This window comes from Pseudorca crassidens, chromosome 3 (assembly GCF_039906515.1).
Source record: "Pseudorca crassidens isolate mPseCra1 chromosome 3, mPseCra1.hap1, whole genome shotgun sequence".
NCBI lineage: Eukaryota > Metazoa > Chordata > Mammalia > Artiodactyla > Delphinidae > Pseudorca > Pseudorca crassidens.
In genome coordinates, this window is record NC_090298.1 from 89,216,810 (window position 1) to 89,238,884 (window position 22,075).

At 37.7% G+C, this 22,075-nt stretch overlaps 1 protein-coding gene across 7 annotated transcripts in view; it reads left to right on the top strand.

Moving 5' to 3' along the window:
• Positions 1 to 22,075, top strand: part of FER (FER tyrosine kinase) — a 474,202-nt gene that overhangs the window by 444,010 nt on the left and 8,117 nt on the right. For 4 of the 7 annotated variants that reach the window (XM_067731395.1, XM_067731398.1, XM_067731396.1 and 1 more), the window contains one exon: positions 21,509 to 21,631. In XM_067731395.1, the coding sequence (XP_067587496.1) occupies positions 21,509 to 21,631 (123 nt within the window). Of the gene's footprint in view, positions 1 to 21,508; positions 21,847 to 22,075 lie in introns of those variants that run through there. The other 3 variants (XM_067731392.1, XM_067731394.1, XM_067731393.1) reach the window with 1 other exon arrangement.

Here is a 22,075-nt window from a genome sequence, read left to right on the forward strand (position 1 = left end):
TATAATTGGTCCAATAACCTCATCTAATGTTAGGTTCCTAAATATTAAGTCAGTCAATGCTGTAGTTTCTCACTCTGAAAATTGACAAGGTTTCTTAGCATCTCAGTCTCTGGAACTTGTATAAATCTCGTGGGAAGAGAGAGATGGGAGTTACATTTTAAAACAGCAGGGATTTTTTTCACTTGAATTTTTATGTATCATTGTGATTGGAAGTAAATACAGCTTGTATTATCTGTGGTTGGGATGAAATGGGCCATAGCAAGATGGGTAAGAGCTCAAGAAGTTTTTTTTTTAAATGTGCTTTTAAGTGAAATTAAAAATTACATTTTCATTAAGGGAAGCAGCATATGAGCCATGAGTTGGTGAATGGGTATAGTATGTTTTGAATAAAAATATCATAAAGTGGAGGGAAGCATTATGCAATGTCCCTGTGTCCTCAGTCCTGCTCCTAGAAGTAGAGATGCACAAGAGGCAGGCAAGGGCACGCAGCTTGTGAGACTCTGTGCCAGCTGGCACCACGCGTGTGTGGCCGCTGCCCCTCATCATGGTCCCTGCCTTGCTGCAGCTCGTAACAAAGTATTCATCAGAAAATATTTAGTAAGTGCCACCTCCACGTGGCCAGGGCACCAAGCCTCGCCTCAGCCTCCTACTTCTGCCTCCTTATGGCTGGACCTAGACCAGGTGTGGGAGGGAAGAAGCTGAGGTTTGTGACATGAAAGCATATTAGAGAGATTGAAGACAAGATGGCAGAATAGAATAGGACTTGAGCTCACCTCCTGTTATGAAAACACCAAAATCATAACTGCTGAACAACCATCAGCAAAAAAAGACTGGAACCTACCAAAAAAGATATTCTACATCCAAAGACAAAGAAGAAGCCACAATGAGACGAGGAACAAGATCCAGCTCCACCCACCAGTGGGAAGGCACCAGGAAGCCTGCACAAGCCCTTGGACCCATCTCACCCACCAGGGGTCAGACATCAGAAGCAAGAAGAACTACAATCCTGCAGCCTGCAGAGCCCACAAACACAGAAAGTTGGAAAAAGTGAGACAGCAGAGAAATATGTTCCAGATGAAGGAACAAGATAAAACCCCAGAAGAACAACTAAGTGAGGAGCAGATAGGCAATCTGCCTGAAAAAGATGATCCAAGATCTCAGAAAAAGAATTGGAGGCACAGACCAAGAAGATACAAACAATGTTTAATGAAGAGCTAGAAGATTTAAAGAACAGACAGAGATGAACAATATAATAACTAACTGAAGTGAAATATATACTAGAAGGAATCAGTAGCAGAATAAATGAGGCAGAAGAACGAATAAGTCAGCTGGAAGACAGATTGGTGGAAATCACTGCCACAAAACAGAATAAAGGAAAAAGAATGAAAAGAGATGAGGACAAACCAAGAGATCTCTAGGACGAGATTAAATGCACCAACATTCACATTATAGGGGTTGCAGAAGGAGAAAAGAGGAAGGGCCTGAGAAAATATTTGAAGAGATAATAGCCAGAGACTTCCCTAACGTGGGAAAGGAAACAATCACTCAAGTCCAGGAAGCACAAAAAATCCCATACAGGGTAAACCTGAGGAGGACCATGCCAAGGCACATATTAATCAAATTAACAAAAATTAAAGACAAAGAGAAAATGTTAACAATTTATTGGCAGGAGACATACTAATATGTCTCTTGTTACCTGAACATTATTGACCAGAGACGTATCAATACGTTTTTAGAGAGTGATACAATTAATATCCACTTGCAAAGTTGTTAGAGCTTAAATTGATCAACAGTTCATTAGACAACTTATGATGTCATTATCATTCACATTTTCCTCTGTTAGGTTTTTGTTCCAACCTTGTGTGTATTATAAACTCAAGTTTATTACCATAAAATTTTCAAAAATGACACATCGCTAAATTTTGAGTGAAGAAGAATTTTTCGGTGAATTTTATGCAGATACTTTCTCTGATTGAGCAACATATATACTAGTGTCTCAGAAGATGATAGTTCTTCAGAATATAGTTCTGATTCACACAATGTGAATATTAGACCAAGAAAAAGACAAAAAACCTTAGTGATTGATTCTGATACAGAAAGTGAAAATGAAACTCACGGTGCTGGAGAATGCTCCTTTGCTTCTACAGAAGAGTGGATTGAAGACAACATTTCATGAAAATTAAAAGACTTCACAGGTGTGTCAGGTGTAACTGCTGACTATAATAACCCACAAAGTGTTAGTGAAATAACAATTAATTTTTGGTAATGACTTTTTCAAGTTGGTCACTTCTCAAACTTGTATCACCAGCAGAATGAAAAATCATATGAAAACTATGATAAGGATTTAAAATGGACTGATGTAACCAGTAGTGACATGAAGAAGTTTCTTGGATTAATAATTTTGATGGGACAAATAAGAAAGTCACAATGGAAAGAATATTGGTCGACTGATTCCTTACTTGAAACACCTGTCTTTCCAAAGATTATGACAAGAAGAAGGTTCAAACAAATAATGATATTTCTTCACTTGAACCATAACTCAGAAACTGAACTTCCTGCAGACAGAACTTCAAAAGCTAAACCTCTTTTGTATTATTTTCTACCAAAATTTCAATTGATCTATATACCCAAACAAGAGCTGTCACTTGAGGAGGCAATGATAGAGTGGAGAGGACGACTCAGATTCAAAACCTGTATTTCCAGAAAACTTACAAAATATGGAATTTTGGTCAGGATGGTTACCGCAAATGAAACGATATATATGCTACCTTGAGATTTACATGGGTGAAGGAAAGAAACTGCAAGAAACAATATTATCGGTCCTACAACCTTATCTTGGTTCATGGCACCATATTTACAAAGACAATTATTACAACAGTGTGTCTGCATCTGAAATATTGTTGAAAAATAAAACCAGAGTTTGTGGGACTATAAGAGAGTATCATGGTCTACCAAACCAATTAAGGAAGAAATCTAAAAATCTACAGAGGGGAGAAATGACATTCTTATGGAAGGGAGAAGTGATCTTCTTATATGGAAAGACAAGAGGCTAGCCTGCATGGTGACAACTCTTCATGACGCCTCCATAGCATCTACAGGAAAGGAAGACAGGAGGACTGGCCATCAGATAACTAAACCCACTTGTATATTAGAGTATAATAAATATATGAAAGGAGTTGATCGGTCTGATCAATATCTGGCAAAATTCAATATCCTCTGGAAGACTCAAAACTGGTATAAGAAAGTGGGTTTCTATTTGAGTAGTTGTGGTTTATTCAATGAGTTTAAAATTTATTGTAGCCTTAATGCACAGAATTAAATGACTTAACAAGCAATTTTCATTAGCAGTAGCTAGAGAATGGGTAACTGACAATTCTGGTGAATGCAGTGGTAGTCCTGCACCTGGTCCTTCTTGTGGCATTTCTAAAAGAGCCCCCAACAAAGATCCACCTTGTCAACTATCAGGTAAAATAAAAGAACATATTCTAGAGGAAACAATACCCACAGGACTAACAGAACAAATGCCACCAGAAAGTGTAGAGTCTGCTCTAACAGGGGAAAGTGCAGTGAAACACAATATATTTGTAATAGATGTTCTGTTCCCCTGCACAGAGGTACCTGCTATACTGCCTATCACACTCTAACGAACTATTAGAATACTTTAGTAAGACATGTACAAAGTTTTAAATACGTTAAGTTCAAAAAAAGTTGTTGATATTTACTCAAACGCAGGTGTTTCAATATTCACTTACATAACAAATCGCCTGGCCATAGACGTTATTTTCTGCAAAAATCCCCCAGTCAATAATGTGTTAAAAGCAATAAGAGAAAAGCAACAAATAACATACAAGGAAATCCCCATAAGGTTATCAGCTGGTTTTTCAGCAGAAACTCTGCAGGCCAGAGGGAGTGGCAGGATATATTTAAAGTGATGAAAGGGAAAAATCTACAACCAAGAATATTCTACCCAGCAAGCCTCTCATTCAGATTTGACAGAGAAATCGAAGCATTACAGACAAGCAAGAGCTAAGAAAATTCAACACCACCAAACCAGCTTTACAACAAATGTTAAAGGAACTTCTCTAGGTGGCAAAGAAAAGACTACAACTAGAAACAAGAAGATTACAAATGGGAAAACTGACCAGTAAAGGCAAACATGCAGCAAAGGTAGAAAATCATCCACATGCAAATAAGATATCAAAACCAGCAGTCATTAGAATAGGAGAGTACAAATTCAGGATATTGGAAATGCATTTGAAAATAAGAGACCAGCAACTTAAAACAATCTTGAACATATATAGACTGCTATATCAAAACCTCACGGGAACCACAAACTAAAAGTCTACAATACACACACAGAAAAGGAAAAGCAATCTAAACACAACACTAAAGATAGTCATCAAATCACAAGAGAATAGAACAAAAGAGGAAGGTAAGAAAAAAAAGACCTAAAAAAACAAATCCCAAACAATTAACAACATGGCAATAAGAACATACATATCAATAATTACCTTAAATGTAAATGGATTAAATGCTCCAACCAAAAGACACAGACTGGATGAATGGATACAAAACCAAGACCCATATATATGCTGTCTACAAGAGACCCACTTCAGATCCAGGGACATGTACAGACTGAAAGTGAGGGAATGGAAGATGGTATTCCATGCATATGGAAATCAAAAGAAAGCTGGAATAGCAATACACATATCAGACAAAATAGACTTTAAAATAAAGACTGTTACAAGAGACAAAAAAGAACACTACATAATGATCAAGGGATCAATCCAAGAAGAAGATATAACAATTGTAAATATATATATTTACAATTGTAAATATGTATATATTGAGCACCTCAATACATAAGGCAAATGCTAACAGTCATAAAAGAAGTCAACAGTATCACAGTAATAATGGGGGACTTTAACACCCCACTTTCATCAATGGACATCCAGACAGAAAATCAGTGAAGAAACACAGGCCTTAAATGACCTTAATTGACACATTAGACCAGATGGGCTTAACTGATATTTATAGAGCATTCCATCCAAAAGCAGCAGATTACACTTTCTTCTCAAATGCACATGGAACATTCTCCACAACAGATCACATCTTGGGTCACAAATCAAGCCTCGGTAAATTTAAGAAAATTGAAATCAAGCATCTTTTCCAAACACAATGCTGTGAGACTAAAAATCAACTACAAGAAAAAAGCTGTAAAAAACACAAACATGTGGAGGCTAAACAATATGTTACTAAATAACCAGTGGATCACTGAAGAAATCAAAGAGGAAATCAAAAAATACCTAGAGACAAATGACAATGAAAACACTATGATCCAAAAACCTTTGGGACACAGCAAAAGCAGTTCTAAGAGGGAAGTTTATAGCAATACAATCTTAACACAGGAAACAAGAAAAATCTCAAACAACCTAAACTTACACCTAAAGCAACTAGAGAAAGAACAAAAGAAACCCAAAGTTAGTAGAAGGAAAGAAATCATAAAAATCAGCAAAGAAATACATAAAATAGAGACAAAGAAAACAACAGCAAAGATCAATGAAACTAAAAGCTTGTTCTTTGAAATGATATACAAAATTGATAAGCCTTTAGCTAGACTCATCAAGAAAAAAGGGAGAGAGCTCAAATCAATAAAATTAGAAATGATAAAGGAGAAGTTACAACAGACACCAAAGAAATACAAAGGATCATAAGAGACTACTACAAGCAACTATACACCAATAAAATGGACAACCTAGAAGAAATCGACAAATTCTTAGAAAGGTACAATCTTCCAAGACTGAACCAGGAATAAATAGAAAATATGAACAGACCAATCACAAGTACTGAACTTGAAACTGTGATTTAAAGACTCCCTACAAACAAAAGTCCAAGACCAGATGGCTTCATAGGCGAATTCTATCAAACATTTAGAGAAGAGTTAACACCTATCCTTCTGAAACTATTCCAAAAAAATTGTAGAGGAATGAACACTCCCAAGCTCATTCTATGAGGCCACCATCACCCTGTTACCAAAACCAGACAAAAATATCACAAAGAAAGAAAAGTACAGGGCAATATCACTAATGAACATAGACACAAAAATCCTCAACCAAATACTAGCAGCTACATCTAAAAGAATGAACAGCTACATCTAGAAGAATGACATTAGAACATTCTTTAACACCATACACAAAAATAAACTCAAAATGGATTAAAGACCTAAATGTAAGGCCGGATACTGTAAAACTTTTAGAGGAAAACACAGGCAGAACAAACACTCTTTGACATAAATCGCAGAAAGGTCTTTTTGGATCCACTTCCTAGAGTAATGAAAATAAAAACAAAAATAAACAAATGGGACCTAATTAAACTTAAAAACTTTTGCACGGCAAAGGAAACATAAACAAAATGAAAAGACAACCCACAGAATAGGAGAAGATATTCGTAAATGAAGCAACTGACAAGGAATTAATCTCCAAAATACACAAACAGCTCATGCGGCTTAATATCAAAAAAACAAACAACCCAATCAAAAAATGGGCATAAGAGCTAAATAGACATTTCTCCAAAGAAGACTTACAGATGACCGACAGGCACATGAAAAGATGCTCGACATGGCTAATTATTAGAGAAATGCAAATCAAAACTGCAATGAGGTATCACCTAACATGAGTCAGAATGGCTGTCATCAAAAAGTCTACAAACAATAAATGCTGGAGAGGGTGTGGAGAAAAGGGAACCTTCTTACACTGTTGGTGGGAATGTAAATTGGTACAGCCACTATGGAGAACAATATGTAGGTTCCTTAAAAAGCTAAAACAACTACCATGTGCTCCAGCAATCCCACTCCTGGGCATATATCTGGAGAAAACCATAATTCCAAAAGATACATGCACACCAATGTTCATTTCAGCACTATTTACAATAGCCAGGACATGGAAGCAACCTAAATGTCCATTGACAGAGGAATGGATAAAGAAGACGTGGTGCATATACAATGGAATATTATATATAAATGGAATATTAGCCATAAAAAAGAGTGAAATAATGCCATTTGCAGCAATATGGATGGACCTAGAGATCGTCATACTAAGTGCAGTAAGTCCAACAGAGTAAGATGAATATCATATGATATTACTTATATGTGGAATCTAAAAGAAATTATACAAATGAACTTATTTACAAAACAGAAACGGACTCACATACTTTGAAAACAAACTTATGGTTACCAAAGGGGAAAGGTCGGAGGTGGGGGATAAATTAGGCGTTTGGGATTAACATATACACACTACTATCTATAAAACAGATAATCAACAAGGACCTACTGTATAGCTCAGGGAATTCTACTCAATGTCCTGTAATGACCTATATGGGAAAAAAATCTGAAAAGGAATGGATATATGTATGTATATATAACTGAATCACTTTGATGTATACTTGAAACAGAACATTGTAAATCAAGTATACTCCAATATAAAATAAAAATTAAACTGAAAATATAAAATGATTCTTCGTTGATTTAAAGTGAAAAATTACTTCACCATGAAAAATTAATAAGGTATTTACAAATGTCTTAATGGCTTAATTAAAGACCAGGTAACTTAGAAAGAGCTTGGAGGTGAAACTCATGTAACATAAAATTAACCATTTTAAAGCAAACAATTCAATGGCATTTAGTACATTCACTGTGGTGTGCAACCACTGCCTCTGTCTAGTTCCAAAACACTGTCATCACTCCAAAATAAAATTTATACCCATATTAAGCAGTTACTCCCCATTCCTTCCTTCCCTCAGCCACTGGCAACCACATATCTGCTTTTTGTTGCTATGTATTTACCTATTCTGCATATTTCATATAAATGGAATCATACAATATGTAACCTTTGGAATGTGACTTCTTTCACTTAGTATAATGTTTTCAAGGTTTATCCATGTTGTAGCATGTGTCATTATTTTACTCCTTTTTATGGCTGAATAATCATTCTGCTGTATATATTTGCCACCATTTATTCATCTGTTCATTCATTGATGTATATTTGAGCAGTGTCTACCTTTTGGCTGTTGTGAATAATTCTGCTATAAACATCTGTATGCCAGGATTTATTTGAGGACCTATTTTCAATTATTCTGAGTACACACTAGGTAATATGGTAATTCTGTGCTTAACTTCTTGAGGAACCACCAAATGTTTTCCAGATAAAGCTTTGGAATGTTATTGTTTTGGAAGTGAATTAGGGTGGATCGAGACACCAGAATCTGCTTTGTATTTTGCATATCAGCAATGCTATGGCATAGATAAGTGTAGGTAATTGTCATTGTGAGAAATTGACTAAGCTGTTCTAGTTCCTAACAATGAAATTTTTTAACTTAATACTCCACAGATACTAATCCTCACCCTTAGTGTGTCTTCCCTGTGCTGGCAAGAGAAGCTTTTGGAAGCTTTGCAGATCACAAACTAATTCCACCATTCCTCAAAATCTAGAGAAAATGGCAGCCCTACTATTTTCCACAGTGATTCTTCTCTGGGGTGGTTATTATTCTAAAGCTATATTCCTAAGGAGAACAATCACAGGGTAAAAGAAAGGACTGTATTCTTTTTATTTACACAGAGGTTTTCTTTAGATGACAAAACATTGTTAAGCACCTTCTTCTTGATTCTTACAGCATCCCTATAAAGGAGCTGGAGCTGGACTTGGGAACCCTAAAACCTTATCAATAAAATCCAGCTCTCTAGAATGTGTTCTTAACCCTGTTTGCCAGATTCTCTATATTACACTGCCTTTAAAACTCCTCTTACTGCTAAGCAATTATGCCAAGTAAAACCCTGCCTTTAAATCACAGTGTATTTTAGTTGAATTTCAAGCTGACTAAAGTATTTACAAATCAAAATTCTAATTCCAAATATCTTTAAGAGCCAGACCTAAATTTGGTATGTCATATAATAAAGACAGGCAAGAAGATCTTTGATTGGCAGTGAGGGGCCTCTTTTAGCAGTCTTTAATGTTAACTTTATAAAATGCAGAACAACACACCCTCTCACCATACACAAAAATAAACTCAAAATGGCTTAAAGACCTTAACATAATACATGACACCATAAAACTCCTACAATAGATCATAGGCAAAACATTCTCTTACATAAATCATACCAATGTTTTCTTAGGTCAGTCTCTCAAGGCAATAGAAATAAAAACAAAAGTAAACAAATGGGACCTAACCAAACTTACAAGATTTTGCACAGCAAAGGAAACCATAAACAAAACGAAAAGACAACTTACAGAATGGGAGAAAATATTTGCAAGTTACGTGACTAACAAGGGCTTAATTTCCAAAATATATTAATAGCTCATACAACTCAATAACAAAAAAACAAACAACCCAATCAAACAATGGGCAGAAGACCTAAATAGACATTTCTCAAAAGAAGACATATAGATGGTCAACAGGCACATGAAAATATGCTCAACATCGCTAATTATTAGAGAAATGCAAATCAAAACTACAATGAGGTACCACCTCACATCAGTCAGAATGGCCATCATTAAAAAGTCTACAAAAAATAAATGTTAGAGAGGGTGTGGAGAAAAGGGACCCCTCCTACACTGTTGGTAGGAATGTAAGTGGGTGCAGCCACTGTGGAAAACAGTTCCTCAGAAAACCAAAAATAGAATTACGATATGATCCAGCAATCTCATTCCTGGGCGTATACCCACACAAAACTATAATTCAAAAAGATATATGCACCCCTATGTTCACAGCAGCAGCATCTACAATAGCTAAGACATGGAAACAACCTAAATTTCCATTGACAGATGAATGGATAAAGAAGATGTGGAACACATATACAATGGAATAAAAAATGAAATAATGCCATGTTCAGCAACATTGATGCAACTAGAGATTATCATACTAAGTGAAGTCAGAAAGAGAAATACCATATGATATCACTTATATGTGGAATCCAAAATATGACACAAATGAACCTATCTATGAAACAAACAGAATCATGGACACAGAACAGACTGGTGGTTGCCAAGGGGGAGGGGGTTGGGGAAGGGATGGAATGGGAGGTTGGGATTAGCAGATGTAGCGTTATGAATGGATAAACAACAATGGATAAGCACAGAGAACTATATTCAATATTCTATGATAAACCATAATGGAAAATAATATTTAAAAAAAAGAATGTATGTGTATGTATAACTGAATCACCTTGCTGTACAGCAGAAATTAAAACAACCTTGTAATCAACTATACTTCAATTTAAAAATTTGACAAAAAATAAAATGCAGAACAATTTAGATGAGGGAAAGATTTTTAACAGGATGAGAAAGAAGTGGGGAGTATTTATTACCCAATCCAATGAGGGAGTTCCTGAGTGTCTACAAGTGTCATGGCAACCCTGAGAAATTCAGTTCTCATAGACTAAGATTGCTGAAGATTGGCTCTGAATCCTGGCACTTTTTTAACAAGAGAAAATATATTTTATGAAAGTCTTATTTTTTGTTCCACTTCTTCCATGTTTTATGCAAATATCAATTTATGATTGGTGGTAAAATTTTGCCTCATTTCCAGGGGTCTTTTTTTCCCCACGGATTCTTTTTTTCACTTTTGCCCTCAGAGTAGATGAAATGCTGCCCAAGTCTCCATGCAGTGTGGGGTTAGGGTAGATGGAAAACCCCTTCAGTCTAAGAAACCTCTCTGAAATTTTAGCTTAGGGACATAAAATTAAAGTTATTTTCACCATTATTTTTTCATTAGAGTTGTCATTTAATTTTTGAAAAGATGATGCATAAACTTGTTTTCGTTTTGTTTTGTTTTAGTCAAGCAGTATGTAAAGGGCCTACAATGAAATGTAAGCCCCTCTCCCCACCCTTGTCTCTAGCCACATAATTCCCCTTCCTAAAGGCAAATACTCTTATCATATTGTTGTATTCTTCTCAGAGATTTCTCAGCCATCTAACTGTACATATCTCCCCCCCTTTTTAAGCACACAGTGGTAGCGTACTTCATAGCCTCCTCAGCATATACCGCCTCCTCAGTACAGCTGTTACCAAAGGTACTGTGATTGTAAGGGGCAAATAAGATACTGATTTCCAACTAAGGAATAAAACAATCTGTGTAACAATCATTAAAAGAAATTTTTTCATTTGTCACCTGCGAAATTGGGGCTGATACAACCCATAGAAATTTAATTACTGTGAAGTAACTAAGTACTCTGAAATGCAAGAGAGGTAGGATTTATAATGTAGAGAGTCCTGGATCAGCCACCAGGACCAGGTTTCCCAACCAGTCATGTCATTAGTTGCATGACCTTAGCAAGCGATCTTTCTCTACACCTATGTTTTCTAATTTGCAAATGAGAATGATAGTGTCTTCCCCTGCAAAGGGTACTGTGAGCATCAAATGAGACATGGAAAACTAGCAATGTGCTGTATGGCTGTAAGTAACTTTCAGCCCATTACAATTATCCAGCAAGGGTTCAGTTCAAGATGACGATATAGGTAGATCCTGAACTCACCTCCTCCCACAGACACATTGAATCTACAGCTACATATGGAACATTTGTCCCTGAAAAAAACCTAAAAACTAGCTGAGCAACTCATACACATTGGGCAAAGGAGGAAAAAAGCCACATGGAAGCAGGTAGGAGCAGCTGACTTAAAATGTTGCCCTAAATCCCACCCCTGGTTCAGTGACCACAATCAGGAGGGAACTCAAAACCTGTAGCTTCTCCCTGAGGAGCGAAGGAACATCAGGCATCCTATCTTTTAAGACCTACACCTGAGAGATGAGCCCCCGAAACATCTGGCTTTGAAAATGATCTGGGCTTGCATCCACGAGACCCTCAAGGCTTTAGAAAGCTGAGAACTGCTTCTTAAAGGGCTCACCTACCCCAGGGCCCAGCGCAGAATCAGCTAATGGAGAGACTCCTAGACTTTACATGAAAGAGCTTCACTTGCTAATCTTAACGCATTAGCCTGAGGGGCAGGCATCTAATTTAATGCATCTAGGGCCCTGACAGGGTATCTCTAGGGACAGAGGCTGGCAGGTACCGTCTTCATGCTTTCCCACTGCTATGATCTAGAGTGCCAGTATCTCCCAGAGGGGAGCTTTTACACAAGTCTGGTGCCCTGGTTTTTGTAGCTGCCACCCAGGGGACACCCTTTGATCACCAGGCTCTGGAGACCAGGGGTCGTGTATTCCTGGAACCCACAGGACTGTAACAATCTGAGAGTGAGTTTTTGGCAGACTGCCACCTCCCAAGGCACTGCACTGGCAGCAGACTGAAGCACACCCCCAGTCTTTCTGATAAAGACCATTTGCTTATCCAGGAGCTTTGGCCTGAGGGGCAGGCTTCTGGTCTGGCACACTTCTTGGGTCCCATAGAATTGCTCTCAGGGAATGAGGCTGGTGGATGCCGTCTTTGTGCTGTCCCTCTGCCTCACTCTAGCTCACTGGTATCTCCAAGAAAGGAGCTTAAACACTTGTCCAGTGCCTCAGTTTTTTCAGCTGTTGCCAGGAGACACCTCTACATTGCCTGGCTCTGGTGACACTCCTGGGTCCCACAGAACTGAGAAAGGTTCTTAAACAGCTACCACCCTCAGGGCACAGCAAGAGGCAACAGACCCAGGAGCACAGTCTTCCCATGAAAGGCCTATAATCTTGTGCTGGAGCTTCAGCCTGAGGGCAGGCTCCAGGTTTGTCACATGTCTGGAAGCCTATCAAGGTGCTCTCAGGGAATGCAGGCCAGAGAACACGATTTTGTGACTTGCTCTGCCTCGCTACAATTTGTCAGTATCTCCCAGAAAGGAACTTACACACTTGTCTGGAGCCCCTATTTTTGTGACTGTAATCCAGGGACCATTCCAGATCGCCTGGCTCTGATGGCCAGCATGGCTTACACTTGTAGTCTGACAGGACTGTATATATTTGCATGCTTTAAAGTTGCTGCCTGAGGGTCTGGCTTCCAATCAGCCTGAATCTATGTGCTAGATAGTCCTCTTGGGACACTGACAGGTCTTGGAACACCTTCAACTACTAGGAGCTATTAAAAAATAGGCTGCTTGGACAATCACAAAGGCTTGAGAGACAACGGAGAGTTAGATCAGAGCTGGATGGTAAGTTTTATCTCCTACAGGAGGCCACTCCTTCAGGACTGGGAGAGGTGGCTGTTTCATCTAATGCATGGAAAGAACACAGGAAGTCAAGCAAAATGAGGAATGTGTTCCAAATGAAAGAACAAGATAACACCTCAGAAAAAAACCTTTACTAAACGGACATAGTTTAATCCACCTGATAAAACGTTAAAGTTGGTAAAGAATGGATGAACATAGTGAGAATTTCAACAAAGACAGAAAATATAAGAAGGTACCAAAGAAGAGACATAGAGTTGAAGAATACAATAACTGAATTGAAAAATATGCTAGAGAGGTTCAACATCATACTACATGAAGCAGAATAAAGGATCAGTGAGCTCAAAGGGCAATGGAACTCATCCAATCACAGCAATAAAAAGAAAAAAGAATGAAAAAAGCCAAGAGAGCTTAAGGGACTTATGAGACAACATCTAGCAGACTAATATTTGCATTACAGGAGTCCCAGATGGAGGAGAGAGAGAGAAAAAGGGGCAGAAAACTTATTTGAAGATATAATGGAGGACTTCCCTGGTGACACTGTGGTTGGGAATCCACCTGCCAATGCAGGGGACACGGGTTCAATCCCTGGTCCGGGAAGATCCCACATGCTGCAGAGCAGCTAAGTCCGTGCACCACAACTACTGAGCCTGCGCTCTAGATGCTGCGAGCCACAACTACTGAGCCCATGCACCACAACTACTGAAGCCCGCACGCCTAGAGCCCATGCTCCACAACAAGAGAAGCCACCACAATGAGAAAGAAGCCCGTGCACCTCAACAAAGAGTAGCCCCCGCTCACCACAACTAGAGAAAGCCCTCACGCAGCAGTAAAGACCCAACGCAGCCAAAAATAAGTAAATAAAAAATAAATAAATTTAAAGAAAAAAATAGATATAATGGCTGAAGACTTCCTACATGGGAAAGGAAAGAGACATCCAGATCAGGAAACCCACAGTGTTCCAAATAAGATGATGAACCCAAAGAGACCCACACCAAACACATTATATTTAAAGTGTCAAAAGTTAAAGAAAAGAAAATCTTAAAAGCAGCAAGGGAAAAACAACTTGTTATATACAAGTGATTCCCCATACAACTACCAGAAAATATCTCAACAGAAACTTTGCATGCAAGAAAGGAATGGCATGATATATTCACTGTGCTGAAAGAAAAATACTTCCAACAAAGAATACTCTACTTGGCAAAGTTATCATTCAAAATTGAAGGAGAGAGAAAGAGTTTTCCAGATAAGCAAAATCTAAAAGAGTTCATCACCACTAAACTGGCCTTACAAGGAATGGTAAAGGGACTTCTCTAAGCTGAAAAGAAAGGTTGCTAATTAGTAACAAGAAAATATATGAAAGTATATATATCTCACTGGCAAAGGTAAGTATGTAGTTAGGTAGTGGATCAATCACTTATAAAGGTAGTATGAAGGTTAAAGACAAAAAAATAAAAACTATAACTACAAAAATTAGTTAAGGGATATACAAGATAAATAGATGTAAAATCTGACATCAGAAACATAAAACAAGGCAGGGGGGAGTGAAAATGTAGAGCTTTTGAATGTGTTCAATCTTCAGTTTTTTTAATCAACTTAAAAGTGTAAGTTGTTATATGTAAGTCTCATGGTTACCACAAAGTCAAAATCTATAGTAGATACAGTAATGATAATGAGAAAAATCTAAGCATACCATTAAAGAAAGTCATCAAACCACAAAGGAAGAGAGCAAGTGAAGAAGTAAGGAACAGAGAGGAACTATAAATCAGCGAGAAAGGAATTAAAATGGCAATAAGTACATACATATCAATAACAACGTTAAATGTAAAGGGATTAAATTTGCCAGTCAAAAGACAGAGTTGCTGAATGGAATAAAAAATAAGACCCATCTATATGCTGCCTACAAGAGACTCATCGCAGACATAAGGACACACAAAGACTAAAAGTGAAGGGATGGAGAAAGATATTCCATGCAAATGAAAACCAAAAGGAAGCTGGGGTGGCTATATTTATATCAAACAAAGTAGATTTTAAAACAAAGACTGTAATCAGAGACAAAGGAGGGCATTACATAATGATAAAGAAGTCAATCCAACAAGAGGATATAAAATGTGTAAATATTTATGCATCTAACATAGGAATACTTAAATATATAAAACAAATATTAACAGACCTAAACAACTTGTTATATACAAGTTGTATATATACAACTTGTTATATAAACAGCAATACAATAATAGTAGGGGACTTCAGTACCCTACTTGAGTCAATGTAAAGATCAGATGGAAAATCAGTAAGGAAATGTCAGCCTTAAATGACACTTTAGACCAGATGAACTTAACAGATATATATATATATATATATATATCTTGGGCTTCCCTGGTGGCGCAGTGGTTAAGAGTCCGCCTGCCGATGCAGGGGACATGGGTTCGTGCCCCAGTCTGGGAAGATCCCACATGCCGTGGAGCGGCTGGGCCTGTGAGCTGTGGCCACTGAGCCTGCGCGTCTGGAGCCTGTGCTCCGCAACAGGAGAGGCCACAGCAGTGAGAGGCCTGCGTACCACAAAAAAAAATATAGATAGATAGATAGATATAGATATCTATAGATCAGTATACACATGCCATCCAAAAGAAGCAGAATACATATTCTTTCCTAGTGCACATTGAATATTCCCCAAGACAGATTATATGTTAGGCCACAAAACAAGTTTTAATAAATATAACAAGACTGAAATCACATCAAGCATCTTTTCTGACCACAATGGTATGGAACTAGAAGTCAATTACAAGAAGAAAGCTAGGAAATTCACAAATATATGGAAATTAAACATGTTACTGAACAAACAATGGGCCACAGAATAAATCAAAAGAAAAATCAAAATTACCTTGAGACAAATTAAAATGGAAATAGAACATACCAAAAGTTAGGTGATGCAGTAAAAGCAGTTCTGAGAGGTATGTTCATAGTAATAAATGCCTACCTCAAGAAACAAGAAAGATCTCAAACAACATAACATCACACCTCAAGGAACTAGAAGAAGAACAAATAAAACCCAAAGTTATTAGAAGGAAGAAAATGACAAAGATCAGAGCAGAAATAAATGAAATAAAGACTAAAAAGACAATAGAAAAGATCAATGAAACTAATAGCTATTTCTTTGAAATGAAAGAATTGACAAAACTTTAGCTACACTCAGCAAGAAAAAAAGTGACAGAAACCAAATCAAAACAGTTAAAAATGAAAAATGAGACATTACAACTGATACCACAGATATACAAAGGATGGTAAGAGGCTTCTATGAACAACTATATGCCAACAAACTGGAAAACCTAGAAAAAATGAAAAAAATTTCTCAAAAATCTCCTGAAATTGAATCAGTAACAAAAAAAACTCTCAACAAAAAGAAGTCTAGGAATGACTGGCTTCACTGGTGAATTTTACCATACATTCAAAGAAGATTAATACCAGTCGTTCTCAAACTCTTCCAAAACAGAAGAAGAGGGAATACTCCCAAACTCATTTTATGAGTCCATCATTACTCTGATATCAGAACCACACAAAAGGGCTTCCCTGGTGGTGCAGTTGTTGGGAGTCTGCCTGCCGATGCAGGGGACATGGGTTCGTGCCCCGGTCCAGGAGGATCCCACGTGCCACAGAGCGGCTGGGCCAGTGGGCTATGGCCACTGAGCCTGTGTGTCTGGAGCCTGTGCTCCACAACGGGAGAGTCCACAGCAGTGAGAGGCCCACGTACTGCAAAAAAAAAAAAAAAACAACACACACACACAAAGAAATCACAAGAAAAGAAAATTACTTGGAGGGGCTGAAGGGTGTAACCATGGCCAGGTCGAGTTCAAGATTTCAGGATGTGGACGTGCAGCAGCTGGTGACACAGAACCTGGCTTGAGGTACTGACCAGTATTTCACCCCCAGATGCTTTGGCACCTACATCAATGTCACCTCAAGAAGTTCGGGCACATCAAGTAAACTATGAATCTAACCTTCCTGGGAGAGCCCCTCTAGATCTGCTCCAATCCTGACTGAGGAGTCTCTTCCCCTCTCTTCTGCCATTGTTCCTGATGATCACAGAAGCAAAAATTCTCAACACAATGTTAGCAAACGGAATTCAGCAATACATTAAATAATAAAAGGATTGTACATCATGATCAAGTGGGATTTATTCCAAGGATACAAGGATGGTTTAACATCTGCAAATCAATCAACATGATGCACCACATTAACAAAATAAAGGCTAAAAATCATATCATCATATCATCTCAATAGATACAGAAAAAGCATTGGACAAAACTCAACATCCCATTAAGATAAAAATTCTCAACAAAGTGGGTACAGAGGAAATGTACCTCAACATAATAAAGGTCACATATGACAAGCCCACAGCTAACATCACAGTTCACAGTAAAAAGCTGAAAGTTTTTCCTCTAAGAACAGGAACAGGACAAGGATGCCCACTCTCACCACTTTTATTCAACATAGTATTGGAAGTCCTAGCCACAGCAGTTAGGCAAGAGAAAGAAATGAAAGGAATCCCATTTGGAAAGGAAGAAGTAAAACTGTCCTTATTTGCAGATGAAATGATATTATATAGAAAATTCTAAAGTCTCCACCAAGAAACTGTTAGAACTAATCAATGAATACAGTAAATTGCAGGATACAAAGTCAAAATACAAAAGTCTGTTGTGTTTCTATACACTAATAACAAATTATCAGAAAGAGAAATTAAGGAAACAGTTCCATTTATAATTGCATCAAAAACAATAAAATATCTAGGAATAAATTTCACCAAGGTGAAAAACCTGTACATTGAAAACTATCAGACACAACCAAAGAAACTGAAGAAGACACAAGTAAATGAAAAGATATTTCATGCTCATGGATTGGAAGAATCAATATTAATAAAATGTTCATACTACCCAAAGCAATCTACAGATTCAGTGCAATCCCTATCAAAATTCCAATGGCATTTTTCACATAACTGGATCAAATAATACTAAAACTTGTGTGGAACCACAAAAGACCCTGAACAGTCAAAGCAATCTTGAGGAAGAAGTACAGAGCTAGGGGCATCATGCTCCCTGTTTTCCAACTATACTACAAAGCAATGGTATTTAAAGCAGCATGGTATTAGAATTAAACAGACACACAGATCAGTGGAACAGAATAGAAAGCCTAGAAATAATCCCATGCATAAATGGTCAATTAATTTATGACAGAGGAGGCAAGAATATACAATGGGGAAAGGACATCTCTTCAATAAATGTTGGGAAAACTGGACAGCCACATGTCAAAGAATGAAACAGACCACTATCTTACACCATATGCAAAAATTAACTCAAAATGTTTAAAGACTTGACTATAAGACCTGAAGTCATAAAACTCCTAGAAGAAAACATAAGCAGTAAGCTCTAATGCTGGAGATGAGGTTTTGGGTTTGACATCAAAGCAAAGGCAACAAAAGCGAAAATAAACTAGTCGGGCTATTTCAAACTAAAACGCTTCTGCACAGCAAAGGAAACCATTTACAAAATAAAAGGACACCTACCAAATGAGAGAATATATTTGCAAGTCATATATCTGATAGGGGTTAATATTTAAATATATAAAGAACTCATGCAACTCAAGACAAAAAACAATCTGATTAAAAAATGGGCAGAAGTTCAGAATAGACAGTTTTCCAAATAAGGGATATACGTGGCCAACAGTTTCATGAAAAGATACTCAACATCACTAATCATCAGGGAAATGCAAATCAAAACCACGGTGACTTATCACCTCATACCTGTTAGAACGGCTGTTATTAAAACAAGAAATAACAAGTGTTGGCCAGGTTGTGGAGAAAAGGATCCCTCCTCCACTGTCAGGAGGAATGTAAATTGGTGCAACCACTATGGAAAACAGTATGGAGGTTCCTCATAAAACTAAAAATAGAGCTACCATATGATCTAGCAGTTCCACTTCTGGGTGTTTATCTGAAGAAAACAAAAATGCTAACTCAAGAAGATATATGCACCCCTGTGTTCATTTGCAGCATTATTTACAATAGCCAAGATATGGAAATAGCCTAAGTGTACATCAATGGACGAATGAATAAAGAAGATATGGTGTGTATATACAATAGAATATTATTCAACCTTAGCAAAGAGTGAAATCATGCCATTTGTGACAACATGGATGGACCTTGTGGGTATCATGCTAAGGGAAATAAGTCAGACAGAGAAAGACAAATACTCTATAATCTCATTTACATGTGAAATCTAAAGAACAACAACAAAGCCACTCTCATAGATACAGAGAACAGACTGGTGGTTGCCAGAGTCTAGCAGTGGGAGGCAGGGGGAGGGTGAAGGTGGTCAAGAGGTACAAAATTCCAGTTATAAAACAAATGAGTCATGGGGGTCTAATGTAAAACATGGTGACTATAATTAATAGTACTATACTGCATATTTGCAAGTTGCTAAGAGAGTAGATCTTGAAGTTCTCATCACAAGAAAAAAAAATTTTATGACTATGGATGGTGACTATGCATGGTGATGTTGACTAGACTTATCGTAGTGATTATTTTGCAATATATACAAATATTAAATCATGCTGTACACCTGAAACTAATATAATGTTATGTCAATTATATCTCAATACGAAAAATAAAGAAGTAATTATTAATTAATTTTTAAAAATTATCCAGTAAAACCAGACTCAAAAGTCAAGGTTACAGGGCTTCCCTGGTTGCGCAGTGGTTAGGAATCCGCCTGCCAACCCAGGGGACACGGGTTCGAGCCCTGGTCCAGGAAGATCCCACATGCCACAGAGCAACTAAGCCCGTGAGCCACAACTACTGAGCCTGTGCTCTAGAGCCTGTGAGGCACAACTACTGAGCCCCTGTGCCACAACTACTGAAGCCTGCGCGCCTAGAGCCCGTGCTTGGCAACGAGAAGCCACCGCAATGAGAAGCCCGCGCACTGCGACAAAATGTAGCCCCCGTTCGTCACAACTAGAGAAAGCCTGAACACAGCAATGAAGACCCAACGCAGCCAAAAATAATAAAATAGAACTCAAGGTTACAGAGTTAGGTTATAAGCTTTCACTTCTAGAGTGTGATCTTAGTTTATAATACAACTGGCCATTCTTGATCTCTTCCTAGATACTATCTTACAAAAATAAGGTATTTGGTTCTCTATGCTTTGTACTTCCTTAAAGAGTTAATTAGTCTTAACTTGTAACCATTGAATGATTTTCATAAAAAGTTTTAAATTATTGGATGCCAAACATGAAAAGAGTTGATATGCAGACAGGGAAACTAATCTTCCTACCGACTAGCATAGTGAATGTCCATAATTACCGTCTACTAAGAAGGAAGCTAATTCACACAGCTGGAGATGATGATCAGCAAGTACACTCCAAACTCTGACATCAGAGCAGTTATAACACAGGCATACTCTCATTCTCATTGTACTGTTTTCAAGAAAGAGAAAAGGCCATCCTACTCAAAGTAACAAGACATTTTGGGAGGATGGGCATTTATACATCCTGGAATGGCAGAAATATGTTGGAAAATCTTGAAAATTCATAGCCTTTTCTGCCTCCCCTCCTTGATTTCACATTCATTCCAGAAGATATCTGGTATTGGCTTTTATCTCTGTGTTTCTCTAGAAGATTACCAAGGGGAAAAAAACCAAACTAAACTAAGAGTTAGCTTATGTAATTCAGTAAAGCAGGTGCACCAAGATATTTTGACAAAACACAGCACCATGTAATTTAAAGAAGTTGTTTTTATCAGCCAGCTATGTTAATTTCTACTCTATTCAAAACCAGAAAAATGTATTTTCCATAAATGAAACTATCAGTGGAGAAAATGAGAACTTTAAGCGTGTAAGAATATCTGTAAACAGTGATGAGTAAAAAATTGAAGTTAAGAAACTTTCCTTATTGCTTTAAGTTTGTTTGTAATTTTAGTAGAAAGAAAATGATGCAGGCAGAAGACAAAATTGCAGAACTCAACTTATTTAATCTCCTAGGCATCGATGTGTACAAATTTATATCTTTTTTATATAAACCATCTATCTCATTTAGAGGCCACAGAGAAAGTAAGCTTGCATACTGAGTGAATATTTGTTCTTGGTGGGGGAAATGTGATTTGGAAGGTGGCTTAGTTAAAGTAGCAGCCTGAAGACTATTCATTTAATTGGTAATATTACTACTCCTGGAAAGCAAAACTAGTCAAGAAAATAAGATCACTAGTTATTGAATTCCTGGTAAGTTTAAATATGTTAATATGTGACTGACATAGACATACACAAGCAGAAATGGTCACCCGCTTATCCAGTGAGCTGAATGTGGTTTTGTTCGCCCTTCAGGGAGATACAGCTCTGAGAGTGATGTGTGGAGCTTTGGCATCCTCCTCTGGGAGACCTTCAGCTTAGGGGTCTGCCCATACCCTGGAATGACAAATCAACAAGCTCGGGAACAAGTGGAAAGAGGTGAGCCAAAGACACAGGGTAGCAGTGTTCACAGCCAGCCCGGGCAGTGCTGGTGCCGGGTCTGCATTTCCTGGGAGGAGGAAGAGAGTACTCTCGGGCACGCGATGGAAGAGGTGCTGGTTAATCTACTTTTGAACTTTAAGGATGGTGTGGCTCTTTACAACCAAACCACCACCAACAACAAAGACTTTAAAAGATAGGTCCCAGCTCTTTGAAAATAGAAAGCTCTAGACTTTTCTTCCACGCCCCCTGCCTGGCATGACACCTGCAAGGCTGTGCCATTCACTCTCTTCCAGGGAAATAGCAGATTGAGGAATACCACCTAGTTTTTATTCTATGCCAAATAAACACTGTTAATATTACTGCAAATTGAAATGTAGTTAGACTTCAGGAAGAAGTTGAGAATTTTGGAACAGTTCTGAAGAAGCCCTATGGTGTTCTCAG